Below are 22,874 nucleotides of genomic sequence, written 5' to 3' on the forward strand. Positions count from 1 at the left end.
ATTTTTCGAAAATAAATTTAGAGATTTAGTTGAACTAATTTTAAATACTGTTAAATATATTAAATTTATTCGGAGCTAGATAGAAAATTAAGTTACAACAATTAAGTTACTTATTATTCAATTTCACCACCATTGTTTCATAATCTCCAAATTGACTACATTTGATAAAAGTACGGCGTACTGTTGTTACTGTCGTCTGTTTGACATTACTGTATTCGTACATTCAAAGGATTTAAAATACGACCGGCCATTACAGCAATATCTAGGTCTCGGTCGATTACAAAAAATAGAAAGGGATGGTTTACAGATATCTGAATAGGTGACGTTTGCGGCCCGTAATTACCTAGAATACAAAAAAATAAATGACAATAACATGAAATTATAAATTTTTAACTGAAGAACAATAACAAAAACAACTTTTGTATCTCCTGTTGAAATATAAATATGTCCCATTTTAAAGCGTTTTATATCATGCTTTCAATTGATCATTTTATCATATAGTACATATGTATATATATTTGTTTCTATATACGTATATATATTTGTTTATATATACATAATACATATATATTCAAGAAGTGGTGAAAATTTTGAAATATACTTACGTTTTAACTGGTTTATTGGATGCGTACGTATATTAACGTTAATCGATTGTTCAATGTGTTTTACATAAATACCCTTCTCTTCTGTCATGGGACGAAAATCTGCACGATTTGGTTCAAATATATCACACACACCCATCTGAAATTGCAACAAAAAACCTGTCGTGTACCAGAATTTAAGACTGACCCAATGAGTAGTAAAATTATCGGATCTACCGAGCTTGTGGAACATTTCATACATTAAGGATGTTGCTTAAATCACACAAATTATATTTGTCAAATCAAAAGAAATTATAAAAATATAAAATGCCGTACTATAGATCCTAAAGTACCTTTTCATATTTTATGCAGCTTTATAATCAAACGCAATAAACCACCTACATACGTAGTACAGATACTGAATCTTTAAACAAGCAAGGAAGAGCTAAGTAACGAGCATTTTATACTCTCGCAATTTGCAAGTCAATTCGCATATTTATGTGTTTATTTTTATATATAAAAAAGAAAATCTTCCAATTTCGATAAACGCATAAAAAAATCTCCCAGAAATGTTTTTACACGGTACATACTAACGTAATTCGTCTTAGCAAGGCTGGTGGTTATAGCTTAAGCGGTTTGTGAGATACGTTTACTATATACTACCAACCTTCTCATGGTGCCAAAGAACACGTGTACTTAGTTGCTTAATTTTTACTCAAGTTCTCGCTTAAACATAACCCTAAATTTAGCTTGATTAATAATATAATGGTTACATTTTTAAACGCTTTCAGATACCCTATACTTAACTGGACACATTTAATATAATACTAAGTACAACGCTGCCACTATTTTTTTATTTATGTGTTATCGACTTAAGCAACTTACGTTTTGGAGGTCATTGGTTAGGAATATTATTCCGTGTAGTTTAAAGTCCGGAATTATCGCTTGAACCCATCTAGGTTTTAGTTGTTTTCTCATCAGTCGCAAAGATGGGCCCAAACCAAGCGAAGCCGTAGTTGATATTAAATCTACTGGAGAATCTGGCAGCAAAATTATCAAGTTATAATCCGGTGTGTCCAATTCTAGTTCAAGAGCGCTCATTTTTAAATCTTCAAAATACTTAAAATATAGCACTGCATTGTAGACCTTGAACGTAGTGTGAACTAGTTGTTGGTTCCCCAAGTAGAATACGTGGCTAATAACATCGGTATTGTAGCCATAATTACTTCTGGCATTGGCCACTTTCAAAAGTCGTGCATCCAAAGTTTCGACATCAAATTCACTAGTGTATTGTCCAAGTGAGGCAGACCCTGTTACTGGCCGAGTTATTGTATACAAATCATGGTGCAGCTGGTGCTGAGGGTTAAAGAGCGTCACGAAAAGATTTGTGTCAATCTCTTTAAAACCAGTTGAATGCCGCTTATGTCGACCACTTCGAGAACGCGCGTACTGTGGCAAGTAATTATGTTTCGGTGTTGAAATTGGCGATAGAGGAGCCAGCAGTTTTGAGCTTGGTGTATGTATTGGTTGCATCTTCTGTAACCGCTGAAATGGACTTGAGTTAAATTCAATGGGTGTCGGTGAAACGAACTCTGCTGCATCATCGCTGTTTTCAGTTATTGGTGCGGTAGTTACTGTTGTTGTGTCATCATTTGTTTCGGTGAGTTCACCAGTTGTTGCCGTTGTTGTTGGTGGTGTCACTGTGGTAACTTCTTCTGTGGTTAACATTTCTGTTGTTGCGGTAATTTTTTCTGTTGTTGGTTTATCTTCAGTTGTTGTTTTAGCAACAGTTTCGGTTTCAGTGGTTGCAATTGGAAGAGAAGTTGTTGTTTCCGGTTTTGTCGTGGTGACATTATTGTTTTCCTCTGTCGATATTTTTTCAGTATTGTTTTCCATTGTGGAGCTTGGAACAATTGTTGTGGAAGTTTTTGGGGCGCTTGCAGTTGTTGTCATTGTAATTTCATCCGTTGCATTCGACAAGGGTGTTGTAGAAGACGTCGAAGAGACAGTAGAGGATACCATATCCATTCCCAAATCATATCCATAAAATGTTAAAACCGTTTCATACCCATGAGTAATGGTTACATTATCTTTGTTGAGGCTTAGACCTTTGAGCGGGTTCTCCGAACCAAAAAAGTATGTCTAAAAGTATATTAGAAACACATGTACTAAGGTATATAATATAAGAACATGCATGTAAATATTATAGTGGTACGTTATCCTGCCTTTAATTAGCAATAATATAGTACCTTAATTAAGATTTGTGAATTTTTAAAAATTCCCAGTTTTTGTATTATTTGTGGTAACTATACTACACAATGTAAGAAATCTCACCTCGGAAATAGTATTTTTAGCAGTGAGTAGAAAGTTCTATCCAACATTTAGTGATATATAATTTCAGATAATCAGTGTGCATTTTGCCTTAGTATCGAACGCAATAAAAGCGAATTCTCCAGCGATTTGCGACAGTGAATGCAAACAGGAACTATCACTACGCAACTGAGTTCAATACGTTGTTGACCAGAGACAACACAACAGTCGGCTTGAACAATGTAGGGTCCGATTGGGCGTTGAGATCAAAGACTTTGCAGCCCATGCAATAAATATATATGTATGTATATATAAATATATATTTGAATGATATATGTCTTAGAATGAATGAATATATATCTGTGGAAATATGTTATAACATCTTAAGTCGAGTTAAGTCAAAATCGAGTTAAGGTCATATTCTGCTATGTCTTCTTACAATGCACATTTGGATCCAATCAGTTTTCAATTTCCACCATTTTAGAAAAAGTTGTCACGGTTTATTTTTTAACGTCCCTTCTTTTTGAATATTTTTCATACGACATAATATCTTACATAAACCATAGTTTTTGAGATGCCGTATCGGTTGTTAAGAATTTTTTTATAACCTCTTATGTCAACATAAACTTAATATTTACTAGAAAATATTCAACAAATTTAATATAATAAGAAATGGTATGTTTACTTAAACCGTTATGTTAAAAATAGATTTTCAGAGTTTCATAACTTAAATGGATATAAGTGCTTATGATAAAATTAAAACTATCAAGGAGGCGAAATACATCGTATTAAAGTTGTTTTTGTGTGTGTTCATTTCGTTTCTTTTTCTACTTAAGCTGTTCAGTTGGTGAAACACTGTCGCGCTGTTAAGAGTATTTGCTTATTAAAATGGAAAGTGAAAATTTAGTTAGCTTATTAGACATAAGCAATGTGAGTAATGTCGATTTTTCTAGTGATGATTCGGTTGTTGATCCAAATTTTGATATAAGTAATTGCCCTGCTCGAAGCTCAGATTTAGAGAGCGAAGTTGTAAGTACTAAACGCGCGTGGAAAATATTCGTGCTCTAAAAGCTTTCTCGGGCAAGAGAGCAAGAAATTTTAGACTTCATTAAAAGATTTCCATCATATGAGTCGCACTACACTCGCCGTGATACTTCAGCGTTATCTACCGAGTGATTTGTCGGTAGCTGAATTGTATCGCCTTTATAAAGATAAATACAACCATTCCGTGTCACTTTCAAAATTTGCTCAACTCTTTGGCACACTCGATTAAAAATTTAAAAAACCTAAAGTTGACACTTGCCACAAATGTGATTTGCTTCAATGTAAAATACAAGTTGCTAAGTCTGAGGAACTTCTCAATATAGCACAACAAGCTTATGATGCTAAAAACCCGAACAAGCTTATGATGCTAAAAAAATCGATAAAGAAAAATCTCTAAATGATAATAAACTAAAAGTGTTTTGTTTCCATCTTCAACAGTGCCTTCCCACACCTCTGTTGAGAACTTCACTGTCATTCTACAAAAGGCCTTTATGGACCTTTAACCTTACCATACATGACTGTGCAACAAATCAACCAATATGCTACATGTGGCATGAAGCAATAGCTAAAAGAGGTGGAAACGAAATAGCTTCATGCGTGTTTACTCATTTACTGTAATTAAATGCAAACGTAAATCATATAAGGGGTATTCGCTTGCTCTTGCAAGATTGCAGATTGCAAAAATACTATACCGAAATATACAAGGGCACGAGAGCACCCATTGCAGAATCTAGTGATATATAAATGGCTAATTCGGTCAATTTGTTGTGAATGACTATTGAGCATTTCTATTGTGAATTGGCGCACCTTCTGCATACATTTTTAACAAAAAAAACTGTAACAAATCTTTATAATTTAAATAGAAATTATAAAATCTATTTAAAACTTACCTTCCTCAACAATTTAACGACGTAATATGTCTTTATGTAAAATGACAGCTAAAACAGGGTTGCAATTATATTTTTGCGTGACATTGCACGCAAATATACATACGTTTTGGTCTGACATATTTTACAGCCATTGCAAATAATTTTCTGCGTGTGTTTGTTGTTGTGCCGGTGCACCAAGAGGAAATATATGCAATTCTTGCACCGTGCAAGGGTTTTGCAAGAGCAAGCGAATACCCCTATTGTTTTCTACAGTGATTGCTGCCCCGGCCAAAACAAAAACTCTTTAGTTGCAACAATGTTTGCTATTTCGATGCAACTAGAAAACAATTTAAGCATTATAGATCATAAATTCATGGTCCCTGGACACACACACATGGAGTGCGATAGTAAAAAATAAATAAATCTTCAATAAAAATCCTTCATCCCCGTGATTGGTACCAATTTATAAGAACAGTCGGAGTGAAGAAAAAATGTTTAGTTAACGAAATGGATCAATCAAATATACATATATGATTTTGCCTTCGCATCAAAAAGTGTACGAGTATTTACTTGGCGCAAAGTGGATGACAACGGTGATAAATTCAATTGGCATGACATTAAATGGTTCAGATTTATTAAGGAATACGGTAAAATATATTTTAAAACATCATTAAGTGAAGGTGATCCTTTCAAGTGCGTTAATATAACAAAGCGAGGAATCAATTCCGTTTAAATAAAATATTTAAAAAATTGTTATGTCGCATCAATAAAAATTAGCACCAAAAAGAAAAATGATCTTATGCTGCCGCTAGTGGATGAAATTTATAGAGGCTTCTCTATATGAACTTATCTTCAGAAGATAGATTTAACTGAAAACGATGAAAGCAATGATTAAATATAGTACAATCAAATATTTACAAGCTTGACTGAAAAACTTAAACATTGTTTTTTATTTTTTGGATTTTGTCCGAATGGACGAAAACACTCCAGCTCTGAAAGTATTCCGCCGGGGAAAGCAGAGGAAAAGGAAGACCTCCACTCCGTTGGAAGGACCATGTGGAGAAGGACCTGGCTTCGCTTGGAATATCCAATTGGCGCCACGTAGCGAAAAGAAGAAACGACTGGCGCGCTGTTGTTAACTCGGCTATAATCGCGTAAGCGGTGGCGGTATTAACCACAGAAATGTTTTCCCATTACACCAACTCAATGCCATATTGAATATTCACACTTTTTAATAATAATGGACATTCACCGTCGAACTGTCATCGTAACCGGTTGCTTTTCGCTCTGTGCTTATTGAGTTTGTTAAAACGGTATAACGGTTTGTTCTGCGTTTATATTACCCTCGTGCTTTGTTTGTGAATTAATTTTTTATCGTTTTATATCTTTTCAATCACTTAATTTCTTAATTTGTTAAACTAAAATTCGCGTTTACTATGGCCCCTGGGGCCACCAAATTAGGGGATAATAGGTTTTCCCTATTATCTCCAATAATGAAAAAGAAAAGAAAAAAACCAAATCCGATCCCGTTAGACCAATTTCCAGAATTACCAGTCTCAAACACGGATGATCCAAAATTTTTGGTCATGTCATCGCTGGACGACAACAAGCCACTTAATTCGTTATCATGCTTCGCTACGTATAAAGGTATTCAAGCAATCAGTAAGGAAGTAAGTAAAGTTACTGAGCTACGTGATGGTAGCCTACTGCTCTTTGTAAATAACAACAAAACAGCTAGCAAATTTCTTTCTGCAAAAATTTTACCTGGCGGAGGTCATATCAATGTCAAGCTTCATAATACTTTGAATACGGTTAAAGGCACCATATACGCCCCATTCCTGAATAACTTATCAGAAGAAGATATTGTTGATGGTCTTAAGGAGCAGGGTGTTTCTGCTGTACATAAGTTTTCACGAATTGCTGACGGCTCCCGTAATCCTACGGGTGTAGTTTTATTAACTTTTGATAAATACAAACTTCCTGAAAGAATTGATGTTGCCTGGAGGAACCTCACTGTCCGTCCGTATTACCCTAATCCTATGCGTTGTAAGCAATGTCAATTAATTGGCTCACACAGCAAAATACTGCCGTAATTCACCTTCTTGTGTCTCATGCAACCTCCCTTCCGATCATACCCCACCTACTGAATGTAAGAGAATAATGTGTGCAAATTGCTCGGGCGACCACCCGGCATCATCTAATACTTGCCCTAAATATCAACAATCCAAAGAAATATTAAAAATTAAAACTATTTATAAATGTAGTATGCGTGAAGCTGTTACCAAGTATAAAATTCAATTTTCTCATACAACTTCTAATGCAAACTCTTTTGCCTCTATAGCTAAAATTTCTAACAATACTAATCAAATCAATAATGAAACAACACCTAATAACAAATCCAACAATCCTACCAAAACTAATCTAACAACAACTACAGACATCAATTCATCTAAACAATCCCTTCCAACCCATCCTGCCTCCTCTTCTGTCACTTCTCCTTCCCCTCTCTTTTCCCCTTTATCCATCTCTGACTCTCCTCTCAATATCCTTTCCTCCTGTCCTATCACACCCTCCCCCACCCTCTCCTGCTCGCAAGATCCTCTTGCATTACCCAATTTTCCTTCTTACAATGAAGACATTTAGTTTAAATAAAATATTCGTAGCTTAACTTTTTTCTTTTATAAGTTTACATATGATATGATTACACTTCTTCAATGGAACATTAACGGTTATGTTAATAATTATATTAACTTAGAGTTACTTATGGGATCGTACAATCCATCTATTATCCTGTTGAATGAAACTCACCTATCTTATAATGCCTCAGCTTTTACCCCTAGGGCTTATGTGGGATATTTTATTAATCTCCCACATAACACCACCAACAAGCAGGGAGTTGCCATCCTAGTTAAAAGAAATCTACCTCACGTATTACTTCCCATACCCCTTTCAATTTTTTCTTCTGTAGCTATTGAGATCCTCGCCCCCTATAAAATTTCAATCATCTGTGCTTATTCCCCTCCTGATCAATCATTTTCTACTACTGAATTTTTAAATCTTATTCCTTCCGGTTCAAATCCTTTTATCTTGTGTGGTGACTTCAATGCTTGGAGTCCCCTTTGGGGCTCTGCTTCGGCTAACTCCAAGGGACGTAGCATTGAGGATGCCTTACTAAGATCCAACTGCATTGTTTTTAAATGATGGTTCCCCCACCCATTTTTCCACTCACTCTACCTTCACTAATATTGATCTTTCCATATGTTCTGCCTCCCTCTCCTCAAAAATATCCTGGTGTTGTATTGATGATCTCCATGGCAGTGATCATTTTCCCATCCTTTCCAAAATATCTACTTCTCGCCCTCATTCATTTTTAAGCCCAGGATTCGGTTTAAAACTGATTCGGCTGATTGGGATAGGTTTGAAGAAGAATGTTTTTCGCATTCACGTTATTTCCCCTTTTCTTCCAATATAAATCAAGAGGCTTCTAGAATCCAAAAAATTATACGTTCTGCTTCTAACTATTCTTTTCCCCTTTCTTCTTCTAAACCAGTCAAGCTTGCTCCTCTTTGGTGGAATAATGAGCTTTCTGCACTAAGAAATCTGAAACAGATCGCATGGCATCAATTTAAACGTTTACGTTCTAGTGCAAACTTAATAGCTTACAAAAAATCCAATGCACTTTTTCGCCATAAAGCTAAGGCTGCTAAGGTTCATTGTTTCCAAGAATTTACGAATAATATCACTTCTTCTTCGGATTCTAGAAAAATCTGGACTGATATGAAAAGACTGGCTGGTTTATCACCTTCTTCTCCTATCACTTATTTAAATACTCCTCGGGGCACTCTACTATATCCCAAAGATATAGCCTTAGAGTTTGCCACCCACTTTTCAATATTTCTTTGGACTCCAATTTCTCTTCTGATTTTTCCTCTAGTAAACTTTCTTCTCTTTGCTCTCCTTACCTTCCTCCTTCCACCTTATCTCAATCAGCTGAATATTTAGATGCCGATATATCTGAACTTGATTTTAATTTAGCCCTCTCGTCAGTCAAGGGCAAAACTCCTGGCATTGATAAAATCTCTTACCTTATCATCAAGCACCTTCCTCCATTCCTTATATCCCGTCTAGTCAAACTTTACAATAGTATTTTTCTCAGTGGCAACTACCCTGTCCTCTGGAAGACTAGCGCGATTATTCCTATTTTAAAACCTGGTAAACCTCCTGGTGTGGTCAGCAGTTATCGTCCCATTTCCCTTCTTCCTTGCCTTGGTAAATTGATTGAAAAGATTATTGCTACTAGACTCGCCTGGTATGCTCAATCTAATAATCTCATTTCGCACAACCAAGTTGCGTTCAAGAGGGCAGGGTACGTTGGATGCTCTCCTGCACCTTGATCACTTTATCTCTGATACTCTGTCCCACAAAAATCATGTTTCTATTCTTTCTTTAGATTTCCTAAAAGCATTTGACAGGATTGGGATTCATGTAGTGTTAAGACAGCTTAGTAGGTGGAGAGTGGGTTCTCGTATTTTTAACTTTGTCAAATCTTTCCTATCCAACCGTAAATTAAGTGTTATCATATCCAATGTTTCATCCTCTGTTCTACCATTAGATAATGGTACCCCACAAGGGTCACCGCTCTCGGTGATCCTATTTACTATTGCATTTGATGAAATCAGTACCATTCTATCAGATTTTGTTACTATCCGGCATCAGATTTATGCTGATGATTTAATTTTATTCTCAAAAACTTCAAATTTGACTTCAGTAACAATTACTTTCTCTGAAATTTTATTGCGTCTTTCTCGTTGGTCCTCTACTTCAGGCACATCAATATCTTTTCCTAAATCGAAACTTTTTCATATTTGTAAAAAACATCAATGTACTATCCCAACGCTCACATTTGATAATACAAACATTTTGTGTACAGATAGTATTAAGTTCCTTGGTATTGTATTAGACTCTAAGTATACATTTAAGAAACATTGTCAGTATATAAGAAAAAGACTTTTTGTTAATTTAAATATTATTAAATACCTCTCATGTAAGCGCTCACTCATCGGCTCGGCTTTACTGGTCAACGTCACTAAAGCCCTCATCTCATCTGTAATTAATTATGGCTTGGAAATTTATGGACATCATTCTAAGAATCATCTAAAGATGCTTGCTGCGCCCTATCATTCTTCAGTTCGTTGTTCTCTTCGAGTGTTTCCAACATCGCCAATTAAAAACATACTGACGGAAGCTGGCCTACCTTCTCTAAAAGATGCAGTGGAAGATAGCTTAAATAAGCTTTATTCAAAACTCATACTCAGCACGAACTTTACTATAAAAAAGGACTTTCAATCATCACTTTGCAGAAAGAGGTCTCCTAAAATACCGTCTTCTATTTTTAAAAGTGCTTTGTTTGCTAAAACCAATGAGTTGCCGCTTAAAATATTGCTGCCTTGCAGTAAATATATTCCACCGTGGAAAGTAAATGAATCTTCTTTCATTAGTGATCTTACTTTTCTTCCCAAATCCATCACTCCAAGCACTGTGTATAAATCTCGATTTTTGGAATTATGCGCACTTCAAATCTTTTGGTTGGCAGTTTATATATACTGATGGCTCCAAATCGTCGCATACATCTTTTGCTGTAGTTGATGATAACCAACAAAGAATATCGTATGGTTTATTATTTCCATTTTGTTCAATTTTTACCGCTGAAGCTACGGGTATTCTCAAAGCTGTCCAGTATGCCCAACAAAACCTTGGTAAATTCATCATCTGTACAGATAGTCTATCGTGTTTTCAAGCTTTAAAAAACCGCAGTAACTACAATGACGTCATTATTGGCATTAGATCGCTGTTGTTTTCGTTAGCACATAGACTAAAAATAATGTGGATACCCGGTCACTCTGGAATCATTGGAAATACTTTTGCGGACTCTGTGGCTAAGGAGGTGTGCATCACTCCAACAACTACATCTGCCTTGTTTGTTAAGAGTGATATAAAACGGCTTATTATTCAACAAAGATCCACTAAATTGGCGCTTGATTGGATGAATTACAGACACCACTACTCTAGAATAAATTCAAATCGTATCAAACCATCCTTTCCGTCATCGCTTTCATCTAATTATATCATTCCATATATCAGACTTCGCATTGGCCACTCCATTATCACACACGCTCACATACTAAATGGCACTCAGATCAACCAATGCCCATTTTGTGATTCAGATTTAAATCTATTGCATCTTCTGCAACATTGTCCAGCACTTCAAACTCATAGACTGTCAAACTTCAATAATACTGATCCAATAATTTTATTGATGGATCCCTCAAGCAACAACATTTCGAAAATCTACAACTTTTTGAAAGACAGCGACCTTCTTCGACGCATATAACATAACCAGTCGGCCGATAGCCCATGATGCTAGTGCTGCGTATTTTCTTAAGTTTGTATAATAATTGTATTATTATGTAAGCTTTTATAAAATAAAATAAAAAAATAAATAAATAATAATGGAAACACAACAAATTATAAGGTAAAAATATTAAATTTGTTTCTTTCCTTTTTTCATGGTGGAAGGCTGACTTTTCAGCAATGAAACACCGTTTTCAGTGCTTTTCGCTTACTATCTATAGTAGTCCGAAGTACCGTTAGAAAAAAAAAGTTTTTATAGAATTGCTAGAGTTACCATACAACTTTAAAATAACATGATTCGTTTTTTGAATGGAAATAAATTTTTTCAGTATTTCACAAAAATATTAGGGGTATTCTCTTGCTCTTGCAAGACCCGGTGCACGGTGCAAGAATTGCAGATTTACAACGGCACAACAACAAACACACGCAGAAAAATATTTGCAAGGGCTGTAAAATATGTCAGACCAAAACCTATGTATATTTGCGTGCAATGTCACGCAAAAATATAATTGCAACCCTGTTGTAGTTGCCATTTTACATAAAGGCATATTACGTCGTTAAATTGTTGAGTAAGATAAGTTTTAAATGGATTTTATTATTTCTATTTAAATTATAAAGATTTGTTACAGTTTTTTTTCTTAAAAATGTATGCAGAAGGTGCGCCAATTCACAATAGCCATGCTTAATAGTCATTCACAACAAATTGACCGAATTAGCCATTCGTATATCACTAGATTCTGCAATGGGTGCTCTCGTGCTCTTGTATATTTCGGTATAGTATTTTTGCAATCTGCAATCTTGCAAGAGCAAGAGAATACCCCTATTATGTCTTTACAGCAATAAAACAAAGTGTATGTATATTAAATAGTTATTTAGTTAACCACCATGCGTGGGTTTTGTTTCGGCTTCGAATGGAGTTCAATAAAAAAAAAATTAACTTTGATGTTTGCTGGAACCGGGAACGGAATCCAGAACAATTAGACTGCTGGTACCACCTATAAGTACTAAGCCATAACGTATAGAGGTCATTTTTAATTACACTGTGGAATGAGAAATTCCAAGTCAGGGTGATGGTACTAGGTCAGTATAGAAAAACCCTCAAAGGGTTTGGCGTTCGTATGCGTCAGTTTTTTTTAATGACCTTTTAAATTTTTTCCTTATCTTGATGTTTTTTCGCTTAGTTGTAACATTTTGGCAAAAACGTAGTTTAACATAACTCGGTATGTCTCAACCCATAAAAAAAGGGGAAATTTCAGTACTGATTTTGTTTAAACATACGAGATGTACTTCAACCAAAATGTTATAGTGAACGAAAATTGGGTACCAAATATAGTGTGTAAAAGCTGCTACAACCGTCTAATGGATTGGAAAAATTGAAGACGTGAAAGTATGTCATTCGGTATCCCAATGACTTGGACTAATCCTGGCGAAGGTCACAATCTATTGAATTGCTATGCATGTCGAATAAAGGAGCCGCAAAAAGGATAAGAAAAAAATTTAAAAGGTCATAAAAAAAAACTGACACATACGAACGCCAAACCCTTTGAGGGTTTTACTATACTGACCTAGTACCATCACCCGGACTTGGAATTTCTCACCCCCCAGATTAGCTGTTGTACTGTGTTATATTACTAATCAGTAGAATCAGTCTAAAATTATGCAACCATGTGAATAAACGAACAGGCGAAAAATATAATAATACGCAGGAGACAGTTTCTGCGCTGGGTTTGAAAATAAATTCTCAAATTTTTTATATTTTTATTTGCATACGCACTTACATACTTTTGTATATTTTCTAATGTCTTCGCTAACAGTTACCAATATTTTGTTTTGAATGTATAGTATAAGTATGTATGTGGATGTGAGCATATTGGGTTTTAAGCTTCAATTTCGAATGTTGATGCTTCTAATAGTTCATTGAACTGTTAATCTAATATCAAATTACGGTGCTCCAATGCCGCAATATTCGAAATAGCTCTACTTTACTTTGTTATTTGTTTCTATTTTTGCTTTATACGGGTTGTTGTTTTTATAAAGACAAAATTTCTTTGTCATTAAAAATACTTAGATCGTTATATTCGTTCGAATGTGAATTCTTATCGCTACATTATTTTCAAGTTCGAAATTTAAACGAATATATCTTATTCTTTATAATTTTATAGCTAACAATATCTTTTTAAGGATTTGTAATCTGCCATAATGCTAAATTGCCCGAAAATGTATCCAAATAATTGCGAATATAATCTAATTCGATACTCATATTTAGACTTAGATAGGTTACACTATACGACAAAAACGACTTTTTTGCTGGGTAAAAAAAATTCTAAGTTAGCCCCCAAAATCAAAAGATCTTGGCTTATTTCAAACAATTTTTATACTATTGAAACATGTTGCTACAGAGTATTATAGTTTTGTTCACCTAAAGGTTGTTTAGCAAATATCTTTCCAACGGTGGATTTCCCTGAGCACAAAATCAACAGTATTTTCCCCCAAAAAGCAATGTCGTCACAGCAGCGGTATGTGCCACTTGCAGATCTTCTAAGGAACCGTAAGTTATAATCCAACTAGTTGAAATCATATAGATGGTAGTAGTAGTATTGTCTATGTATGTATCAGCTACAGTGAAGCGTGGACGGGTCCTCTAGTATGTACATATATAAAATCAGGATGAATAGACAAGTTGAAATCCGAGTGACTGTCTGTCCGTCCGTCTATCTGTCTGCGCAAGCGATAACTTGAGTAGAAATTGAGATATCGTAATGAAACTTATTACACGTGTTCCTTGGCAAAAAAGAAAGACGGAGTTCGTAGAGTGCGTCATCGGACCATTGTCACGCCCACAAAACGCCTTTAAACGAAAATTTATAAAGTGCCTAAGTGCCTTAATTAAACACTAAATTAAGATATAAAACTGTAATTTGGCACAGAGGGTCGCAGTAGCAAGGGAACAATTGAACTAAAATTAAAAAAAGAGGTTTAATGCACATATTTTCTAAACCACTTAAGATACAATAGTCAAAAATGGACGATGGGCGTGGTACCTCCCTCTTTTCGGTGAAAAGCCATATCCCAAGATCTACCTCGCCCGATATCGACCAACAACAAATTCCAATTGCTCACTTTTTATCGAAAATATTGGTCAATCTGTTTTGGAGGGAATATTTTTCTAATAATAGTATGTACATAGTACATACATATGTAAAAAATGGATTGAATCGGATCAATAATATCTCTGGCCTCAATATGTGTACATACGTAATAGAAAGATTTTTTAAAATATGTATATAAAGTTATCTTTCATTGAAACTGTCAAACAAATAATATTTTTGATTAAGTCATACAAGTAATACTGAAAATTTTTTGTGCACTTATCTTATTTAAAATATTTTAAGTTATCTCTGGAAATATTCTTTATACTACATAGAAGATATTATTAAAGTTATAAGGCTATATATAAATATCTTCCCACTTTTATCTTGTTTCCTTCTATTTGATGCTGAGAATTTTTGTATTTTGCACTAATGTATCGCACAGATCTTTGGTTAGAGTTCTTGCCTACAGGTTCTAGTATGTAAGTAATGTTTGCACCAGCAGCTAATCTACTTTTACTAAGTATAATACTAAATAAATAACGATTCCTTTGCCGAGTTGCACCATTTTAATAATAAAAAGCTGTACTCACCCTTAATCTGCGATGAATGTCACGATAGCCTACACGAATGACATCCCGACCGTTTGGTAGCATCAAAACCTTGTGCAATTCCAGAGCACTCCGAGCTGCCGAACCCTCATAAAGGGCAATTAACACACTCATAAGTGCAGTGGGCGAAAATGCGAAGTTGTTTCTGTTGAGTATCGAGTGGTAATGAAGGATGCGGTAAGTGAGATCGTTGCTCAAATCGGCCATAAGTTCGGCTGGCGACAGCTGTCTGCCGTCGAAATTTCGCGACAGCTGCTCTGCTTGAGTCAGCGCTGGTGCTGGTGGGTCAATGGGCGGACGAGGGAAATAATTATTGCGAAAAGCATTATGATCGATCTGTATGAAATGTGCACTGCCCAAGAGTATCAACTGCAGTAGTGACAAAGCCAGGACCCCATTGCTCCACCATCTGCAGTTCGCTTGTGGCCGACGGCCAAAGACAAACATGCTTCAGCCGTTTTATTCACTATTCCAATTAGTTTTTACACACACTGGACTGACAAAGTGGGACAAACCAAACGCAAAAAAGGTGTTTTTATGAGATAAACACTGATTGCAACCGTTCCACTGAAGCATGAATTCATGCTATTCGTTTCGATGAGCACTAACAAATTGCTGCCGAATGTTTCGCGTGCTTTTGAAGCATATTTAATTTCAAAATTTATAATTGTTTATTATTTGGTCGTGTTGCCCAGGCAAATCATTTTAATATTCTTTTGAAATGTACTCCATAATTTCGTTAAAGTTTTTACCCAATTGTAAATTATGCACCAATTTAACTTAGAATTCAGCTGTTCGAAATAATTCACCATCAAGGCGACTTTTTACCGATTTAGTTATCAAAGTGTTAATTGCATTAATCACAAATGTATTACTCTTTTTGCATGTACGTGAGTTTGTAAAAACATTTAACCTTTATTTTCACTGTACTATGCTATCAAGATAAGCAGTATTTTGTAGCGCTTTCGAATTCGCCCGAACTGTCTTTTGTGCGTTGCACGATCGAACTGATCTAAGCGGTATCGAAAATGTTGCTAAAACGACGGTGGGTGCTGGTCACTGACGCCGTTACATTGTGTAACAAAATTGAATCATTTTGAAAAACGGAAACATTGAGCGCTTTTTTCATACTTGAGTCTTAGTCTGCTACAAGTCGAATACAGCGGCACACCTATTCTTAACGATTCCGTTACATAACTAATGCTGTGAGCAACGACCCTTGAATATACTTCAGATAACATAGAGGTTTGTTGTAGCAGTGATGTATTTGTTGGTTGTTTCTGTCTGTATTACAATTTATAAACAATTAAACAGACGTTTTGGCGTTAGATTGATGTGCTATTGGCCAATTCGGTGCGATCGCCGAGTTCCGTCTCATTTGTTTTAGGGTGGCCCAAAAGTGATCGCAAGCTTGCAGTTTTAAAATTCGAATTAGTGAGGGAATATAAACGCATCATAAATAGGAAGTGCTTTCATCTTTCAAATATTTTATATATTCAAATATTTTCTTAGAGAGTTGTAAAGGTTGTAAAAACGCCATAAAATTATAGTCAGTTTAATGTCAAGTCTCAGAATTCCCCATATTTCATTTACTTATCTCATATGAAGTCAACTTAATTTTGGCAGATTTAAATTGCTGTTATTGGATCGTCGTGTTCGGAACTATCCAGGAAATACGTTATAAACAGATTATAATCTCAAACGAATGATAGCTTCGAAATCTTCCTTATACAAATCTTCTTCAAACCTAAGGTTCGTTGTCTTTATTATTGACAAAAAACATACGATTACCTTCGAGCATTAATATTTTAAGATGGAGTGCTTAGGACCGTACACTTGAACAAGGCGAAGGTTATAGTAAAGTACGTGTTTGGTATAAAGAGTGTTTGGTGACCGATTGCTCGATAAAAATGTTTAGTCCAAGTTTAACTCTTTTTTAAAGAAATATTTTTGCAAAGACTTGAACCTCAAGACTTCTTCTTCACTGACGTAGAAACCGCTTACGCGGTTATAGCCGAGTTAACAACAGCGCGTCAGTCGTTTCTCATTTTCGCAAGGTGCCGCCAATTGGAGATTCCAAGGGAAGCCAGGTCCTTCTCCACGTGGCCCATCCAATAGGGTGGAGGTCTTCCTTTTCCTCTACTTCCACCGGCGGGAACTGCGTCGAATACTTTCGGATCTGGAGTGTTTTTGAACATTCGGACAACATGACTTAGCCAGCGTAGCCGCTGTCTTTTAATTCGCTGAACTATGCCAATGACGTCGTGTATCTCATACAGCTCATCGTTCCATCGAATGCGATATTCGCCGTGGCCAACTCGCAAAGGACCATACATCTTCCGCAGAACCTTTCTCTCGAAAACTTGTAACGTCGACTCATCGGTTGTTGTAATCGTCCATGCCTCTGTACCGTAAAGCAGGACGGGAATAATGAGTGACTTATAGATTTTTGATTTTGTTCATCGAGAGAGAAATTTTCTTCTCAATTGCCTACTCAGTCCGAAGTAGCACCTGTTGGCAAGATATATCCTGCGTTGGATTTCGAGGCTGACGTTGTTGTTGGTGTTGATTCTGGTTCCAAGATAGACGAAATTATCTACAACTTCGAAGTTATGACTGTTAACAGTGAAAAACTAATCTTTTAACTATATTTATCTTTAACTTTTTAGTTTGATGTGAGGAACATCAAATTAGTTAAAATATTAATTACTAGCTTTTTACCCGCGGCTTCACCCGCAGTGGAGCCATTAAATAAGTATGAGAGATAAAGGGTAAGGGTATAATAATAGAAATGAGTCAAAATGATAACTAAATTTTATCGCTTGGCTGAGATCAACAATTTTGAAAAATTACTACAGACAATGAAGTTTCAACACCTTAAAATATGCGTATTGAAATGCAGGCCAGTTGTCCATCGCACTTTTAAAGTTTTTTACCAAGACATTGTGACTGTGTAATATTCGTTGACTTTGTTCATCACCTATAAAGTTTACCTGCAGAAATTTATGCTGATCATTATACTTTTCAGGAAATAGTGATCCAATTTGATGATATATCTGTCCTTGTACAGTAAAAGTTTGTGAAAACCCGGGCATTCTTATCACTTTATCAACTCCAAAGGACGTCATTTGAAAGCAAGAGTTATACTTTCTTATTTTGCTTAGAAATTGCTTTGACTCATCTGTAACATTTAATAATAAAGTTTTCAAAGGCTCTTTGGCTCACCAAGTAATGGAAGTGAAACTTTACCACCGGAACAGCACATTCCAGCAGTTTCATCTTTCCATTTAAAAGCATCGCAGTACTGACATTTTTTATTCATTGAGCCAATAACAATCAATGGATGATTATGATATTCAATTGAAGGATCATATTGAAACCAAGTACCATTAAACACAGCCCAATCATTACGCATGGAATTTCGGGGGCGCGTGGTCTGCATGTCTGCATTATGAATTCTTCTCAGCTGCTGTTCTGTTCTGGCGTTTCTATCGCTCTTCTAGTAGTCTGCAGTGCAGCTTCTCTAAACGAACTCGTGCCTGAAGAGGCGTTTCAGCTGCTCTCAAAACTCTGCTTGTTGTTGTCTTCTCAGCTCTGCGTGAGCCGAAGTTTCTTGATATCGTGCAACTTTTGCGGCACGCGCCCGCGATGAAATTTTTGATACACCAGAATTCCGCTTCCGAGGCATTTTCTAAGAAAAGCAGAGTAATAATTAACATCAGCGAGTAAGATCTACATATAATAATAAAGTGTCTGCTAACCACAAAAATTACTGATTACCTCAAAAATTTGAATAGTTTTATAGCATGTAACGACAGAAGAAAATAATAATAAATATAGAAAAATTACAAACATTTGAAACTATGTACATATATTCAATTGGTTTGGATATTGTCGTCACCGCCGGTAATATAGTAGGACGGTATTACAGTATTCATGGTTGAAACTTCATTATTATAATGCTAGATGACGTTGAAGTAGCTAAATTTGACAATTTTTTGACAAACAATTTTTTTATCTTTCTTAAATTTTTTTTTAATATAAAGTACCCTATTTTACTTCTAATACCTTCAGGAGTACATATACTTATGTACAAAGTTTCATGATGATCGGTTAAGTAGTTTTTGCGTGAAAGCGTAACAAACAAACTTACATTCGCATTTACGAGTATAATTTTATTATAGTAAGTATATGTATATAGTATAGTATGATAGTATGATGACATGCAAATGCACGAAATTCTTGTGGATTACAAACTTGCATTAACATGGGTCAAATGCGCAAGTAAATGTAAATTAAGACCGCTAATGCATATTAGCGCTGTCGTCTGTCAGGGCTATTGTTGTTTAATTATTTGCAACCAAGTTCTATTGACGACTTTTTGAATTCTTACTTCTTAATCGAATCATTTCTTCTAAGGCTGCACAGTTACATAGAGTTTTAGCTGTCAACCTTGATCAGTCAAGTTCTACAATTCGAATACTACCCAAAGATCTGCCACGACTAAGTGCTACATAAGCTTTTTCAGCAACTATACAACCTTGCATCTTATGAACGGTCGACGCCTAATTCAATATTATTGGCAACATTCGTCATTCAGCAATTCCTTAGTTGTATTTTGCTGGAAATTGACTGACGGGATATCTTCTACATATATGTATGTACATACGTACTTGGTCCCTGCGAAATTTTTGCAGGATAATTTCTGTAACGAAGCCCATGTTACCATTCATTAAACTTTTTGGCACGTCAATTTTCGACCTTAACGTCACTTTTGCTCCAACGAATATTTTCAAAACATTAGTATGTTGCATACTTTTAAGCGCATATTTTTAGTAAGCTGCTAAAGTAATCGCCTTCTTACAGTGTCACTCAAATATTCTAAGTTTCAGTACCACTGAAGATGTTACAAACAAATAAGCAAACATACATGTGAAACTATCAAAAGCGTATTAAAAAAGGATAAGCATTCTGATCAAGCTTTCTGCACTAGGTTTACATCAGACGGAAGAAGCTTAGACTTAAGATCCTCAGTCATATCAAATTTGCTTTTTAGTTATATCATATTACTGAACATATGACATTAAAATGACATGTGTACCTCCGTTCTGCCTTGATAACTATTTTGGATATAGATCTCTGTTGTACACTATGTTGATAATATCCGAAAAATAACCAAATTATAAATGGATTTCGATGGACGAATGGATATTATGAAAAGCTTTGACAATAAGCGACTTCTATTAGATTAAATTATCTTAGCCGAACTAGAATAGACCCCAAGTTGTTAATATTTTAGTTGTGCAATTATTGTACTAAAACAAGATTTTGTATTGCATATGGCTATTGATACAGTAGCATTACTCTACACATTCCACTGCCACAGTGCGAAAATGACCGAAATCGGACTACAACCACGCCTATTTCTCACAAACATTGTAACACAATTGTAAATTCTATTTGATTCTTCTACTTTTCAGTATTTAAATCGAGAAGAAATTAATATAACGAGATACAACTTTGTACGAATACTGTATTTAAAGTGTGCCAGCTTATGACTAAAACTTATCCAAATAGGACCAAAACTGTTCAAGCCCCCAGGTACCGAATATATGAACTCCAGGTCCTATTGCGAAGTTTTTAAGAAAAATGTCGGTCAATTTGTGCAAAAAAATGTCTTCATATACCTAATAGAAAAAATTTTCGAACTTCCGGCTGACCTTTTACCGCAAATATCGGCCAATTTATGAGTTATATTAGATATTTTTATGTTATGTCAGATATTTTTATTTGAATATGATTTTAATATAATGCAAGTTGCAAGAGTATGAAGTGTTTGGTAACACACGAACTTAGCCCTTCCTTACCTGTTTGTAACCTTATTGTCTATCAAACCCCTTAACAATGAACAAACTCAGCTTCAAACAACCATCAGTAATTCATATGTACTTTATTTACGCATTATGTCACATTTTTAAAGGGTTTTCTTTTATAATATGTACTTTTACAATATGTATGTATGTATGTGTATTAAATGTATTTATCTAAGAACCCTACTTTTGCGCCTTAAAACAAATGACAATATTTTATATTTTACAATTTGTAGGATATCGAATAGTTTAACTGTACTTTTAGGAAATTCTGGCATACACATACATACACATGTACACTCGTTAACATGTACGCGTGTATATACATATACGGTTTGTTCATACATGTATCTGTTAATGCTTTTTCTTGCTGTTTAAATGATTTGTAACCTGCTACAGTTATTCATACATTTGTTCTTATGCTTACAACTTTATATACATACAAACACATGCATATGCTTCAACTTCAAAAACTGCTAAGTTACTTGAATACGACTATTTCTGTTTGGTATATGCCATTTTACAGTTTGCAGTTTATTTTCAATTATGTGCAATGGTTATTCGGGTATTTGTGGCAAGTTGCCTGCGTCTAAAACGAGTAACGGCGTTGGAGCAAACCAAAATGTTCGTCAGGCGGATTTTTAAAATGCGTGTATCTAAAGACTCGATTTGCTGCAGTGAAATGCACATACAACCACTAGAATTGCCAATTTTATTCCTATAATAATAACTTAAGTTTAATAGCGTGTTACCGGGTCAAATACACAACTTAATTAATAATAATGTTTACGTAACACAATCAAGTTCAGTAAGTCATTAAAATTTATTAAATCAAACACCAAAAGTGTGATTTTTGTATTAAATTTAATTTGTAAAAACGTTTAAATATATAGTGCCGAATACGCCAAAAAAGTATTTGTTTTCAATTTTAAATTTATTTATCAATAATTTCGCATTTCAGTCCAATATTTAATATACTTAATTTAATTAGTTACTTATAGAGATATTTGCATCAATTGATTTGTATTCGTCAGTCGAATTTGTTATATCGTTTAAAAGTCACTAATTTGATAACTAGTGTATATAATTTACACACACACATATACATATATTCTATATCGTTTCTTTGTTTCAGTTGCGGGATTAACGTAAAAAGTCACTAATGCTGACAAATTTCATTAGTTCTACGCAAAGTATGTAAGTAAGTACTAACTCAAATAGGTATGCATATAGGACGTTCTAGGGCATCGACTTTTGTTAACTTTGATCAGAATTGATAAATGTGTATTTAATTAGCAAATTTTAACAAATTGAAGTATTAAATACCTAAATAACATCTTGCATAAAATAAAACTAATAGTATTTATTAGTTATTTAATCTTAAGGACCCTGCGAAACGTTTGTCTTTGGAGTTCATCTCTTGTTCTATGGTCTTGATATCGGACTTCATTCAGTTAAAAAGTTGTAAAATATCTTAGGTTATGTTCACATTACACTCTAAATACTTAATTTCATGCAAAGTACTTCCCCTTATTCAAGTGAATTGGAAAAAGTGTACTGCACTTAATGATAGTGTCAACACAGTTAAAATATGAAGGAGAATATTCTTAGAATTCAACTGTTTTTCGAGATTTTTGGTATAGAAACAATTCTTTCAGGGGGAAAATAATACAAATTTTTGATTTGGTAGCTGGTTGGAACGTTATGGCACCAGCACAATCAAAATATCGAACTTGGTTGTTTATATCATTTGATAGAACTGTACAACCACATGCCATATGAACCTCGAAGACGCTGACTTGAGGACCTGTCTCCGAGGAAAACATTTAACAAATAGAAAAGAGGATAATGGATGACAGTAAAATGAAATAAATCGAGGTAGCTACATTCTAAAGATATCAAGGGAATACGATAGATATATCGTACAAGTTATGCGACAGTTCTTTGCAAAGTGGGCGTCCGGCAATGTAATATTAAAGCTTTTTTGTTATCCTCAGACCTCAAAGCTTGCTGGAAGAAAATTAAGGAACAATAAAGCGGTAAGTCCCGAGAATGAGTCCTATTTTGAAGCTGACAATTCTTGTATTAA

The 22,874-nt window shown here is 34.9% G+C and overlaps 1 protein-coding gene across 1 annotated transcript; it reads right to left on the reverse strand.

The window, feature by feature from the left end:
* Positions 1-45: 45 nt before the first annotated feature.
* On the reverse strand, positions 46-15,906 carry LOC120782226. Its single transcript, XM_040114389.1, has 4 exons — positions 14,898-15,906; positions 1,467-2,723; positions 606-741; positions 46-343 (listed from the first exon to the last, which is right to left on the reverse strand). The coding sequence occupies exons 1-4, from the start codon at positions 15,360-15,362 to the stop codon at positions 207-209; spliced, it is 1,995 nt and encodes a 664-aa protein (XP_039970323.1). The 5' UTR covers positions 15,363-15,906; the 3' UTR covers positions 46-206.
* Positions 15,907-22,874: the final 6,968 nt, after the last annotated feature.

The sequence above is a fragment of the Bactrocera tryoni genome, chromosome 1, assembly GCF_016617805.1.
Source record: "Bactrocera tryoni isolate S06 chromosome 1, CSIRO_BtryS06_freeze2, whole genome shotgun sequence".
NCBI lineage: Eukaryota > Metazoa > Arthropoda > Insecta > Diptera > Tephritidae > Bactrocera > Bactrocera tryoni.

What these genes read in the sequence shown, in the direction of transcription:
- LOC120782226 (XM_040114389.1), bottom strand. Translation starts at nt 15,362, where the DNA reads ATGTTTGTCTTTGGCCGTCGGCCACAAGCGAACTGCAGATGGTGGAGC. An exon ending in ACATTCATCGCAGATTAAGG is followed by an intron (nt 2,724 to 14,897) that starts GTGAGTACAGCT and finishes ATATACTTTTAG; the next exon opens with ACATACTTTTTTGGTTCGGA. An exon ending in TAACCAATGACCTCCAAAAC is followed by an intron (nt 742 to 1,466) that starts GTAAGTTGCTTA and finishes TTGCAATTTCAG; the next exon opens with ATGGGTGTGTGTGATATATT.